The sequence below is a fragment of the Coregonus clupeaformis genome, chromosome 12 (genome assembly GCF_020615455.1).
Source record: "Coregonus clupeaformis isolate EN_2021a chromosome 12, ASM2061545v1, whole genome shotgun sequence".
Lineage (NCBI taxonomy): Eukaryota > Metazoa > Chordata > Actinopteri > Salmoniformes > Salmonidae > Coregonus > Coregonus clupeaformis.
Window position 1 is genome coordinate 16,726,316 of NC_059203.1, and position 14,316 is coordinate 16,740,631.

A 14,316-nucleotide genomic window follows, 5' to 3' on the forward strand; every position below is an offset into this window, starting at 1 on the left:
GTTGACTGTTGGTATAGTGACCAGACCACAGGTTGGACATGCTGTTGACTGTTGTTATAGTGACCAGACCACAGGTTGGACATGCTGTTGACTGTTGTTATAGTGACCAGACCACAGGTTGGACATGCTGTTGACTGTTGGTATAGTGACCAGGCCACAGGTTGGACATGCTGTTGACTGTTGTTATAGTGACCAGACCACAGGTTGGACATGCTGTTGACTGTTGCTATAGTGACCAGACCACAGGTTGGACATGCTGTTGACTTTTTATAGTGACCAGACCACAGGTTGGACATGCTGTTGCTTTTATAGTGACCAGACCACAGGTTGGACATGCTGTTGACTGTTGCTATAGTGACCAGACCACAGGTTGGACATGCTGTTGACTGTTGGTATAGTGACCAGACCACAGGTTGGACATGCTGTTGACTGTTGTTATAGTGACCAGACCACAGGTTGGACATGCTGTTGACTGTTGTTATAGTGACCAGACCACAGGTTGGACATGCTGTTGACTGTTGTTATAGTGACCAGACCACAGGTTGGACATGCTGTTGACTGTTGCTATAGTGACCAGACCACAGGTTGGACATGCTGTTGACTGTTGCTATAGTGACCAGACCACAGGTTGGACATGCTGTTGACTGTTGCTATAGTGACCAGACCACAGGTTGGACATGCTGTTGACTGTTGTTATAGTGACCAGGCCACAGGTTGGACATGCTGTTGACTGTTGGTATAGTGACCAGACCACAGGTTGGACATGCTGTTGACTGTTGTTATAGTGACCAGACCACAGGTTGGACATGCTGTTGCACTGTTGCTATAGTGACCAGACCACAGGTTGGACATGCTGTTGACTGTTGCTATAGTGACCAGACCACAGGTTGGACATGCTGTTGACTGTTGGTATAGTGACCAGACCACAGGTTGGACATGCTGTTGACTGTTGTTATAGTGACCAGACCACAGGTTGGACATGCTGTTGACTGTTGGTATAGTGACCAGACCACAGGTTGGACATGCTGTTGACTGTTGTTATAGTGACCAGACCACAGGTTGGACATGCTGTTGACTGTTGGTATAGTGACCAGACCACAGGTTGGACATGCTGTTGACTGTTGTTATAGTGACCAGACCACAGGTTGGACATGCTGTTGACTGTTGTTATAGTGACCAGACCACAGGTTGGACATGCTGTTGTTATAGTGACCAGGCCACAGGTTGGACATGCTGTTGACTGTTGCTATAGTGACCAGGCCACAGGTTGGACATGCTGTTGACTGTTGTTATAGTGACCAGACCACAGGTTGGACATGCTGTTGACTGTTGCTATAGTGACCAGACCACAGGTTGGACATGCTGTTGACTGTTGTTATAGTGACCAGACCACAGGTTGGACATGCTGTTGACTGTTGTTATAGTGACCAGACCACAGGTTGGACATGCTGTTGACTGTTGGTATAGTGACCAGGCCACAGGTTGGACATGCTGTTGACTGTTGGTATAGTGACCAGACCACAGGTTGGACATGCTGTTGACTGTTGTTATAGTGACCAGACCACAGGTTGGACATGCTGTTGACTGTTGCTATAGTGACCAGACCACAGGTTGGACATGCTGTTGACTGTTGGTATAGTGACCAGACCACAGTTTGGACATGCTGTTGACTGTTGTTATAGTGACCAGACCACAGGTTGGACATGCTGTTGTTATAGTGACCAGGCCACAGGTTGGACATGCTGTTGTTTGCTATAGTGACCAGACCACAGGTTGGACATGCTGTTGACTGTTGCTATAGTGACCAGACCACAGGTTGGACATGCTGTTGACTGTTGTTATAGTGACCAGACCACAGGTTGGACATGCTGTTGACTGTTGTTATAGTGACCAGACCACAGGTTGGACATGCTGTTGACTGTTGTTATAGTGACCAGACCACAGGTTGGACATGCTGTTGACTGTTGTTATAGTGACCAGACCACAGGTTGGACATGCTGTTGACTGTTGCTATAGTGACCAGACCACAGGTTGGACATGCTGTTGACTGTTGGTATAGTGACCAGACCACAGGTTGGACATGCTGTTGACTGTTGTTATAGTGACCAGACCACAGGTTGGACATGCTGTTGACTGTTGTTATAGTGACCAGACCACAGGTTGGACATGCTGTTGACTGTTGGTATAGTGACCAGACCACAGGTTGGACATGCTGTTGACTGTTGTTATAGTGACCAGACCACAGGTTGGACATGCTGTTGACTGTTGCTATAGTGACCAGACCACAGGTTGGACATGCTGTTGACTGTTGTATAGTGACCAGACCACAGGTTGGACATGCTGTTGACTGTTGGTATAGTGACCAGACCACAGGTTGGACATGCTGTTGACTGTTGTTATAGTGACCAGACCACAGGTTGGACATGCTGTTGACTGTTGGTATAGTGACCAGACCACAGGTTGGACATGCTGTTGACTGTTGTTATAGTGACCAGACCACAGGTTGGACATGCTGTTGACTGTTGGTATAGTGACCAGACCACAGGTTGGACATGCTGTTGACTGTTGTTATAGTGACCAGACCACAGGTTGGACATGCTGTTGACTGTTGTTATAGTGACCAGACCACAGGTTGGACATGCTGTTGACTGTTGTTATAGTGACCAGACCACAGGTTGGACATGCTGTTGACTGTTGCTATAGTGACCAGACCACAGGTTGGACATGCTGTTGACTGTTGCTATAGTGACCAGACCACAGGTTGGACATGCTGTTGACTGTTGTTATAGTGACCAGACCACAGGTTGGACATGCTGTTGACTGTTGTTATAGTGACCAGACCACAGGTTGGACATGCTGTTGACTGTTGGTATAGTGACCAGACCACAGGTTGGACATGCTGTTGACTGTTGGTATAGTGACCAGGCCACAGGTTGGACATGCTGTTGACTGTTGCTATAGTGACCAGACCACAGGTTGGACATGCTGTTGACTGTTGTTATAGTGACCAGACCACAGGTTGGACATGCTGTTGACTGTTGTTATAGTGACCAGACCACAGGTTGGACATGCTGTTGACTGTTGTTATAGTGACCAGACCACAGGTTGGACATGCTGTTGACTGTTGTTATAGTGACCAGACCACAGGTTGGACATGCTGTTGACTGTTGCTATAGTGACCAGACCACAGGTTGGACATGCTGTTGACTGTTGGTATAGTGACCAGACCACAGGTTGGACATGCTGTTGACTGTTGTTATAGTGACCAGACCACAGGTTGGACATGCTGTTGACTGTTGTTATAGTGACCAGACCACAGGTTGGACATGCTGTTGACTGTTGTTATAGTGACCAGACCACAGGTTGGACATGCTGTTGACTGTTGTTATAGTGACCAGACCACAGTTTGGACATGCTGTTGACTGTTGTTATAGTGACCAGGCCACAGGTTGGACATGCTGTTGACTGTTGGTATAGTGACCAGACCACAGGTTGGACATGCTGTTGACTGTTGTTATAGTGACCAGACCACAGGTTGGACATGCTGTTGACTGTTGTTATAGTGACCAGACCACAGGTTGGACATGCTGTTGACTGTTGGTATAGTGACCAGACCACAGGTTGGACATGCTGTTGACTGTTGTTATAGTGACCAGACCACAGGTTGGACATGCTGTTGACTGTTGTTATAGTGACCAGACCACAGGTTGGACATGCTGTTGACTGTTGTTATAGTGACCAGACCACAGGTTGGACATGCTGTTGACTGTTGTTATAGTGACCAGACCACAGGTTGGACATGCTGTTGACTGTTGGTATAGTGACCAGACCACAGGTTGGACATGCTGTTGACTGTTGTTATAGTGACCAGACCACAGGTTGGACATGCTGTTGACTGTTGTTATAGTGACCAGACCACAGGTTGGACATGCTGTTGACTGTTGGTATAGTGACCAGACCACAGGTTGGACATGCTGTTGACTGTTGCTATAGTGACCAGACCACAGGTTGGACATGCTGTTGACTGTTGTTATAGTGACCAGACCACAGGTTGGACATGCTGTTGACTGTTGTTATAGTGACCAGACCACAGGTTGGACATGCTGTTGACTGTTGGTATAGTGACCAGACCACAGGTTGGACATGCTGTTGACTGTTGCTATAGTGACCAGACCACAGGTTGGACATGCTGTTGACTGTTGCTATAGTGACCAGACCACAGGTTGGACATGCTGTTGACTGTTGTTATAGTGACCAGACCACAGGTTGGACATGCTGTTGACTGTTGTTATAGTGACCAGGCCACAGGTTGGACATGCTGTTGACTGTTGGTATAGTGACCAGACCACAGGTTGGACATGCTGTTGACTGTTGCTATAGTGACCAGACCACAGGTTGGACATGCTGTTGACTGTTGTTATAGTGACCAGACCACAGGTTGGACATGCTGTTGACTGTTGGTATAGTGACCAGACCACAGGTTGGACATGCTGTTGACTGTTGCTATAGTGACCAGACCACAGGTTGGACATGCTGTTGACTGTTGGTATAGTGACCAGACCACAGGTTGGACATGCTGTTGACTGTTGTTATAGTGACCAGACCACAGGTTGGACATGCTGTTGACTGTTGTTATAGTGACCAGACCACAGGTTGGACATGCTGTTGACTGTTGGTATAGTGACCAGACCACAGGTTGGACATGCTGTTGACTGTTGTTATAGTGACCAGACCACAGGTTGGACATGCTGTTGACTGTTGTTATAGTGACCAGACCACAGGTTGGACATGCTGTTGACTGTTGGTATAGTGACCAGACCACAGGTTGGACATGCTGTTGACTGTTGTTATAGTGACCAGACCACAGGTTGGACATGCTGTTGACTGTTGTTATAGTGACCAGACCACAGGTTGGACATGCTGTTGACTGTTGTTATAGTGACCAGACCACAGGTTGGACATGCTGTTGACTGTTGGTATAGTGACCAGACCACAGGTTGGACATGCTGTTGACTGTTGTTATAGTGACCAGACCACAGGTTGGACATGCTGTTGACTGTTGCTATAGTGACCAGACCACAGGTTGGACATGCTGTTGACTGTTATAGTGACCAGACCACAGGTTGGACATGCTGTTGACTGTTGGTATAGTGACCAGACCACAGGTTGGACATGCTGTTGACTGTTGTTATAGTGACCAGACCACAGGTTGGACATGCTGTTGACTGTTGGTATAGTGACCAGACCACAGGTTGGACATGCTGTTGACTGTTGTTATAGTGACCAGACCACAGGTTGGACATGCTGTTGACTGTTGGTATAGTGACCAGACCACAGGTTGGACATGCTGTTGACTGTTGTTATAGTGACCAGACCACAGGTTGGACATGCTGTTGACTGTTGTTATAGTGACCAGACCACAGGTTGGACATGCTGTTGTTATAGTGACCAGGCCACAGGTTGGACATGCTGTTGACTGTTGCTATAGTGACCAGGCCACAGGTTGGACATGCTGTTGACTGTTGCTATAGTGACCAGACCACAGGTTGGACATGCTGTTGACTGTTGTTATAGTGACCAGACCACAGGTTGGACATGCTGTTGACTGTTGTTATAGTGACCAGACCACAGGTTGGACATGCTGTTGACTGTTGTTATAGTGACCAGACCACAGGTTGGACATGCTGTTGACTGTTGCTATAGTGACCAGACCACAGGTTGGACATGCTGTTGACTGTTGTTATAGTGACCAGACCACAGGTTGGACATGCTGTTGACTGTTGGTATAGTGACCAGGCCACAGGTTGGACATGCTGTTGACTGTTGGTATAGTGACCAGACCACAGGTTGGACATGCTGTTGACTGTTGTTATAGTGACCAGACCACAGGTTGGACATACTGTTGACTGTTGCTATAGTGACCAGACCACAGGTTGGACATGCTGTTGACTGTTGGTATAGTGACCAGACCACAGGTTGGACATGCTGTTGACTGTTGTTATAGTGACCAGGCCACAGGTTGGACATGCTGTTGACTGTTGTTATAGTGACCAGACCACAGGTTGGACATGCTGTTGACTGTTGTTATAGTGACCAGACCACAGGTTGGACATGCTGTTGACTGTTGGTATAGTGACCAGACCACAGGTTGGACATGCTGTTGACTGTTGTTATAGTGACCAGACCACAGGTTGGACATGCTGTTGACTGTTGGTATAGTGACCAGACCACAGGTTGGACATGCTGTTGACTGTTGTTATAGTGACCAGACCACAGGTTGGACATGCTGTTGACTGTTGTTATAGTGACCAGACCACAGGTTGGACATGCTGTTGACTGTTGGTATAGTGACCAGACCACAGGTTGGACATGCTGTTGACTTTTGTTATAGTGACCAGACCACAGGTTGGACATGCTGTTGACTGTTGTTATAGTGACCAGACCACAGGTTGGACATGCTGTTGACTGTTGGTATAGTGACCAGACCACAGGTTGGACATGCTGTTGACTGTTGCTATAGTGACCAGACCACAGGTTGGACATGCTGTTGACTGTTGTTATAGTGACCAGACCACAGGTTGGACATGCTGTTGACTGTTGTTATAGTGACCAGACCACAGGTTGGACATGCTGTTGACTGTTGGTATAGTGACCAGGCCACAGGTTGGACATGCTGTTGACTGTTGCTATAGTGACCAGACCACAGGTTGGACATGCTGTTGACTGTTGCTATAGTGACCAGACCACAGGTTGGACATGCTGTTGACTGTTGTTATAGTGACCAGACCACAGGTTGGACATGCTGTTGACTGTTGTTATAGTGACCAGACCACAGGTTGGACATGCTGTTGACTGTTGGTATAGTGACCAGGCCACAGGTTGGACATGCTGTTGACTGTTGCTATAGTGACCAGACCACAGGTTGGACATGCTGTTGACTGTTGGTATAGTGACCAGACCACAGGTTGGACATGCTGTTGACTGTTGTTATAGTGACCAGGCCACAGGTTGGACATGCTGTTGACTGTTGCTATAGTGACCAGACCACAGGTTGGACATGCTGTTGACTGTTGTTATAGTGACCAGACCACAGGTTGGACATGCTGTTGACTGTTGTTATAGTGACCAGACCACAGGTTGGACATGCTGTTGACTGTTGTTATAGTGACCAGGCCACAGGTTGGACATGCTGTTGACTGTTGGTATAGTGACCAGACCACAGGTTGGACATGCTGTTGACTGTTGTTATAGTGACCAGACCACAGGTTGGACATGCTGTTGACTGTTGTTATAGTGACCAGACCACAGGTTGGACATGCTGTTGACTGTTGGTATAGTGACCAGACCACAGGTTGGACATGCTGTTGACTGTTGTTATAGTGACCAGACCACAGGTTGGACATGCTGTTGACTGTTGTTATAGTGACCAGACCACAGGTTGGACATGCTGTTGACTGTTGTTATAGTGACCAGACCACAGGTTGGACATGCTGTTGACTGTTGCTATAGTGACCAGACCACAGGTTGGACATGCTGTTGACTGTTGCTATAGTGACCAGACCACAGGTTGGACATGCTGTTGACTGTTGGTATAGTGACCAGACCACAGGTTGGACATGCTGTTGACTGTTGTTATAGTGACCAGACCACAGGTTGGACATGCTGTTGACTGTTGCTATAGTGACCAGACCACAGGTTGGACATGCTGTTGACTGTTGGTATAGTGACCAGACCACAGGTTGGACATGCTGTTGACTGTTGCTATAGTGACCAGACCACAGGTTGGACATGCTGTTGACTGTTGCTATAGTGACCAGACCACAGGTTGGACATGCAGTTGACTGTTGCTATAGTGACCAGGCCACAGGTTGGACATGCTGTTGATTGCTGCCATCTTGACCAGGTCTGTTATATAAAATAGATTTAATCAGAAATAACGTCTCTCTCGGTCTCGCTCTCAATTCAATAGCTTTATTGGCTTGGGAAACATATCATTGCCAAACAAACAAACAAATATCAAACAAACATTACCAAAGTAAGTGAAATGTATAATAAACAAAAGTGAAATAAACAATAACAATTTAACAGTAAACATTACACTCACAAAAGTTCCAAAAGAATAAAGACTTTTCAGATGTCATATTATGGCTATATACAGTGTTGTAATGATGTGCGAATCTCTCTTTCTCAATCTCATTCCCTCCCGCCCCCCTCTCTCTCTCTCACTGTCTTCTTAACCTCCATAAAGTCAGGTTAATTGACAACATGAAGACAGTTGTTCTACAGACTGTTTTAAAAGCTAAATGAACATCCAAGCAGATCGTGGCGTCCAAGAATAGCAATGAGTGCGGCTAAAGATTTTGTGAGAGTGAAAGAGTTCTCTAAAGAGTAAAAAAAAAAAAAGTAGTTTTATCTGTGAGAGTAAAAGAGTTATAGAAGGGAAGTTACGAGAAGTGGTGGGCAGAACCACATCTGACTTGAGAGAGCTTTATTCAAACCAGATGTTACACACACTACACACACACACACACACACACACACACACACACACACACACACACACACACACACACACACACACACACACACACACACACACACACACACACACACTACACACACACACACACACACACACACACTACACACACACACACACACACACACTACACACACACACACACACACACACTACACACACACACACACACACACACTACACACACACACACACACACACACACACACACTACACACACACACACACACACACACTACACACACACACACACACACACACACACACACACACACACACACTACACACACACACACACACACACACACACTACACACACACACACACAGAGTCACATGGCTGCTAGAGTAAAAGCAGGTCTGGAAAACATCAGGAGAAATCTTGTAAACTCTCCGTCGCTCCTGTTTCTGGGTTGCTATGGGAGACTGTACTAGTTATCAAAAGTTCTGACGCGCTCTCGCTGTTGTGTAGTAAGTCCTTCCCCACAGTGTTTTAGACTGTCTGCGCTCTTAAAGCCGACGCCAGACACTCCCATTTCATCTCGGAGCCTGAGTTAGCGTGGAACTTTATCCATTAGGGAGATGGTGAATTGCCTGAAAGACCAGGATGGACCTGGAGAGAGGAGGAGAGGGGTGGTGGGGACATGGAACATTAGGGGGGTCACAGCACCACTATCTGTCTGCTATAGTGGAACCAGACCCCAAAACCCAAACCCTAGCCTTGTCCCCCCAGACCCGAGCCTTGTCCCCCAGACCCTAGCCTTGTCCCCCAGACCCTAGCCTTGTCCCCCAGACCCTAGCCTTGTCCCCCAGACCCTAGCATAGCCTTGTCCCCCAGACCCTAGCCTTGTCCCCCAGACCCTAGCCTTGTCCCCCAGACCCTAGCCTTGTCCCCCAGACCCTAGCCTTGTCCCCCAGACCCTAGCCTTGTCCCCCAGACCCTAGCATAGCCTTGTCCCCCAGACCCTAGCCTTGTCCCCAGACCCTAGCCTTGTCCCCCAGACCCTAGCCTTGTCCCCCAGACCCTAGCCTTGTCCCCCAGACCCTAGCCTTGTCCCCCAGACCCTAGCCTTGTCCCCCAGACCCTAGCCTTGTCCCCCAGACCCTAGCATAGCCTTGTCCCCCAGACCCTAGCCTTGTCCCCCAGACCCTAGCCTTGTCCCCCAGACCCTAGCCTTGTCCCCCAGACCCTAGCCTTGTCCCCCAGACCCTAGCCTTGTCCCCCAGACCCTAGCCTTGTCCCCCAGACCCTAGCCTTGTCCCCCAGACCCTAGCCTTGTCCCCCAGACCCTAGCCTTGTCCCCCAGACCCTAGCCTTGTCCCCCAGACCCTAGCCTTGTCCCCCAGACCCTAGCCTTGTCCCCCAGACCCTAGCCTTGTCCCCCAGACCCTAGCCTTGTCCCCCAGACCCTAGCCTTGTCCCCCCAGACCCTAGCCTTGTCCCCCAGACCCTAGCCTTGTCCCCCAGACCCTAGCCTTGTCCCCCAGACCCTAGCCTTGTCCCCCAGACCCTAGCCTTGTCCCCCAGACCCTAGCCTAGCCTTGTCCCCCAGACCCTAGCCTAGCCTTGTCCCCCAGACCCTAGCCTTGTCCCCCAGACCCTAGCCTTGTCCCCCAGACCCTAGCCTTGTCCCCCAGACCCTAGCCTTGTCCCCCAGACCCTAGCCTTGTCCCCCAGACCCTAGCGGCAGTAATTGGCAAGTAGCCTGACGGGTAGGAGCGTTGGGCCAGTCACCAAAAGGTTGCTGGATTGAATCCCCGAGCCGACAAGGCTCAAATGTGTCGTTCTGCCCCTGAGCAAGGCAGTTAACCCCCAACAACAACTGCTCCCCGGGCGCCGATGACGTGGATGTCGATAAAGGCAGCCCCCGGCACTTCTCTGATTCAGAGGGGTTGGGTTAAATGCAGAAGACACATTTCAGTTGAACACATTGTTGGTCAACTGACTAGATATCTCCCTTTCCCTTGTCCCCAGAACCCAGACCCTTGTCCCCCTCCCTGGCTCTCTGGCACCTCCCTATCATGGTGGTGGTGTTGATTATGTTGTTTTTGTTGATTAGGGGGTTTGATCATAGTTGTTGTTGTTGACCATGTTTTTTTTTGTTTACATCCTAGGTCCTTGACAGCTATGAGAAGGATGGTTTCAACTTCCTGTCCAAGGTGTTTAACTCCTCCCACTCCTTCCTGGAGGACCTGACTGGTCTGACGCAGCTTCACCAGGAGACACAGAACGCAGAGGTACACACACACCGCACCGCATGCACATACACACACTAAAACACACACACACGTCCCAGTCCCACGTCCCAGTCCCACATTGTACGCACCATATTACACCAGCTCTTTGGTATCTTTGATGGTTTCTACAACTCTCCCCCCTCTCTCTCTCTCGGTCTCTCTTCTCTCTCTCTCTCTCTCTCTCTCTCTCTCTCTCTCTCTCTCTCTCTGTGTCTCTCTCCCCCCTCTCTCTCTCTCTCTCTCTCTCTGTCTCTCTGTCTCTCTCCCCCTCTCTCTCTCTCTCTCTCTCTCTCTCTCTCTCTCTCTGTCTCTGTCTCTCTCAATTTCAATTTAAGGGTCTTTATTAGCATGGGAAACGTGTGTTAACATTGCCAAAGCAAGTGAAGTAGATAATAAACAAAAGTGAAATAAACAATAAATATTAACAGTAAACATTACACTCAGAAGTTCCAAAAGAATAAAGACATTTCAAATGTCATATTATGTCTATATGCAGTGTTGTAACAATGTACAAATAGTTAAAGTACAAATGGGAAAATAAATAAACATAAATATGGGTTGTATTTACAATGGTGTTTGTTCTTCACTGGTTGCCCTTTTCTTGTGGCAACAGGTCACAAATCTTGCTGCTGTGATGGATCACTGTGGTATTTCACCCAATAGATATGGGAGTTTATCAAAATTGGGTTTGTTTTCTAAATCTTTGTGGATCTCTGTAATCTGAGGGAAATATGTGTCTCTAATATGGTCATACATTTGGCAGGAGGTTAGGAAGTGCAGCTCAGTTTCCACCTCATTTTGTGGGCAGTGTGCACATAGCCTGTCTTCTCTTGAGAGCCAGGTCTGCCTACGGCGGCCTTTCTCAATAGCAAGGCTATGCTCACGGAGTCTGTACATAGTCAAAGCTTTCCTGAATTTTGGGTCAATCACAGTGGTCAGGTATTCTGCCACTGTGTACTCTCTGTTAAGGGCCAAATAGCATTCTACTTTGCTCTGTTTTTTTGTAAATTCTTTCCAATGTGTCAAGTAATTATCTTTTTGTTTTCTCATGATTTGGTTGGATATAATTGTGTTGCTGTCCTGGGGCTCTGTGGGGTCTGTTTGTGTTTGTGAACAGAGCCCCAGGACAAGCTTACTTAGGGGACTCTTCTCCAGGATCATCTCTCTGTAGGTGATGGCTTTGTTATGGAAGGTTTGGGAATCGCTTCCTTTTAGGTGGTTGTAGAATTTAACAGCTCTTTTCTAGTCTTTGATAATTAGTGGGTATCGGCCTAATTCTGCTCTGCATGCATTGTTTGGTGTTTTACTGAGGATATTTTTGCTGAAATCTGCATGCAGAGTCTCAGTTTGGTGTTTGTCCCATTTAGTGAATTCTTGGTTGGTGAGCGGACCACTGACCTCACAACCATAAAGGGCAATGGGTTCTATAACTGATTCAAGTATTTTTTTGCCAGATCCTAATTGGTACGTCAAATTTTATGTTCCTTTTGATGGCATAGAAGGCCCTTCTTGCCTTGTCTCTCAGATCGTTCACAACTTTTTGGAAGTTACCTGTGGCGCTGATGTTTAGGCCGAGGTATAGTTTTTTGTGTGCTCTAGGGCAACGGTGTCTAGATGGAATTTGTATTTGTGGTCCTGGCAACTGGACCTTTTTTGGAACACCATTATTTTTGTCTTACTGAGATTTACTGTCAGGGCCCAGGTCTGACAGAATCTGTGCAGAAGATCTAGGTTCTGCTGTAGGCCCTCCTTGGTTGGTGACAGAAGCACCAGATCATCAGTAGACATTTGACTTCAGATTTTAGTAGTGTGAGGCCGGGTGCTGCAGACTGTTCTAGAGTCCTCGCCAATTCGTTGATATATATGTTGAAGAGGGTGGGGCGTAAGCTGCATCCCTGTCTCACCCCACGGCCCTGTGGAAAGAAATGTGTCCACTTTTGTGGATTTGGGTGATCAGTCCTTGGTTCCAAATATTGGGGAAGATGCCAGGAGGGAATGGCCGGCAGGGATGTAGCTCAGTTGGTAGAGCATGGCGTTTGCAACGCCAGGGTTGTGGGTTCGATTCCCACGGAGGGCCAGTATGAAAAAAAAAAAATTATGTATGCACTCACTAACTGTAAGTCGCTCTGGATAAGAGCGTCTGCTAAATGACTTAAATGTAAATGTCTTGCAGGTCTGGGAGGGGTGTCCGTTGCTCTGTTGCTCCTTTGTGAGGTGCTGTGGTTGAGGGGGACTTCCTTCAGGGTCCTGGCAAAAGTTGGGATTGCTGCCTTGTAGAGGTTGACCTTGTCGTAAAGGCTGTTCAAGTCCAGGGTGGAGTAGTGGGCCAGGTAGACATCAGGTTTTGAGGCACAGTCCCGGGAAATGCTTGCATTCACCCTCTGTATGTTGGCAAGGTGAATGTATTTTCGTGGTAGCAGGGTGGAGATAACCACAGTTAGCCGTTTTACAACGCCAGCCCAGGACCTCCACATCCGGCTTCTTCACTAGCGGGATCGTCTGAGACCAGCCACCCGGACAGCTGATGAAACTGTGGGTTTGCACAAACTGTCAGAAACCGTCTCAGGGAAGCTCATCTGCGTGCTCGTCGTCCTCACCTGGGTCTTGACCTGACTGCAGTTCGGCGTCGTAACCGACTTCAGTGGGCAAATGCTCACCTTCGATGGCTACTGGCATGCTGGAGACGTGTGCTCTTCACGGATGAATCCCGGTTTCAGCTGTACCGGGCAGATGGCAGACACCGTGTATGGCATCGTGTGGGTGAGCGGTTTGCTGATGTCAACGTTGTGAACAGAGTGCCCCATGGTGGCGGTGGGGTTATGGTATGGGCAGGTATAAGCTACGGACAACGAACACAATTTCATTTGATCTATGGCAATTTGAATGCACAAAAATACCGTGACGAGATCCTGAGGCCCATTGTCGTGGCATTCCTCCGTGGCCATCGCCTAAGCCAAACTACTATTCAGTATTTTCGTTTGCATGCATGAATAACTCAACTAGCTCTGTCTCACTTCAGAATTAGACGTTCATACATGTTTCTCAAACATAACATTTAGAAGTTGTTCCAAACGTCAGATTTCAAAGTGTTTAAGGTTAAGTTTAGGTATTAACTCTACATTTCAAAAGGTTAGGGTTAAGTTCAGGCATTAACTCCGAATGGTTAAGGTTTAGGATAGGGCTTAAAACAAAAATATCAAAAACGACTTTCTATCACTGGATTAGAACTTGCAACCTTTGGAATCAGAGGTACGCCCAGCCGCCATCCCCGTCCAGAACACCCTAGCAAAGGGAACAGCGCTCACTGTTGCCCCAAGTGGCAGTTTCCACCTATTCTCCTGACATCCTCAGACATGGATGGACGTCGACTACTGACCTGCATTATGGGCTGGAGTAACTAGGCTACTACTTTCAGCATTTAGTTAGCATTATTTTGGTAAGACAGCTGTGTGTACGGCTAAATTCATATAGGCTGTTTGTAATAGGTGAATTACCCTATGTTATTGTAGTAATAGTAATGTTAGTTATACTAGTAGTGTT

General features: G+C 47.9%; 1 protein-coding gene across 4 annotated transcripts in view; it reads left to right on the plus strand.

The window, feature by feature from the left end:
• Positions 1-14,316, plus strand: part of atg7 (ATG7 autophagy related 7 homolog (S. cerevisiae)) — a 126,893-nt gene that overhangs the window by 74,935 nt on the left and 37,642 nt on the right. For all 4 annotated transcript variants that reach the window (XM_041891857.2, XM_041891858.2, XM_041891859.2 and 1 more), the window contains one exon: positions 10,654-10,776. In XM_041891857.2, the coding sequence (XP_041747791.2) occupies positions 10,654-10,776 (123 nt within the window). The remainder of the gene's footprint in view (positions 1-10,653; positions 10,777-14,316) is intronic.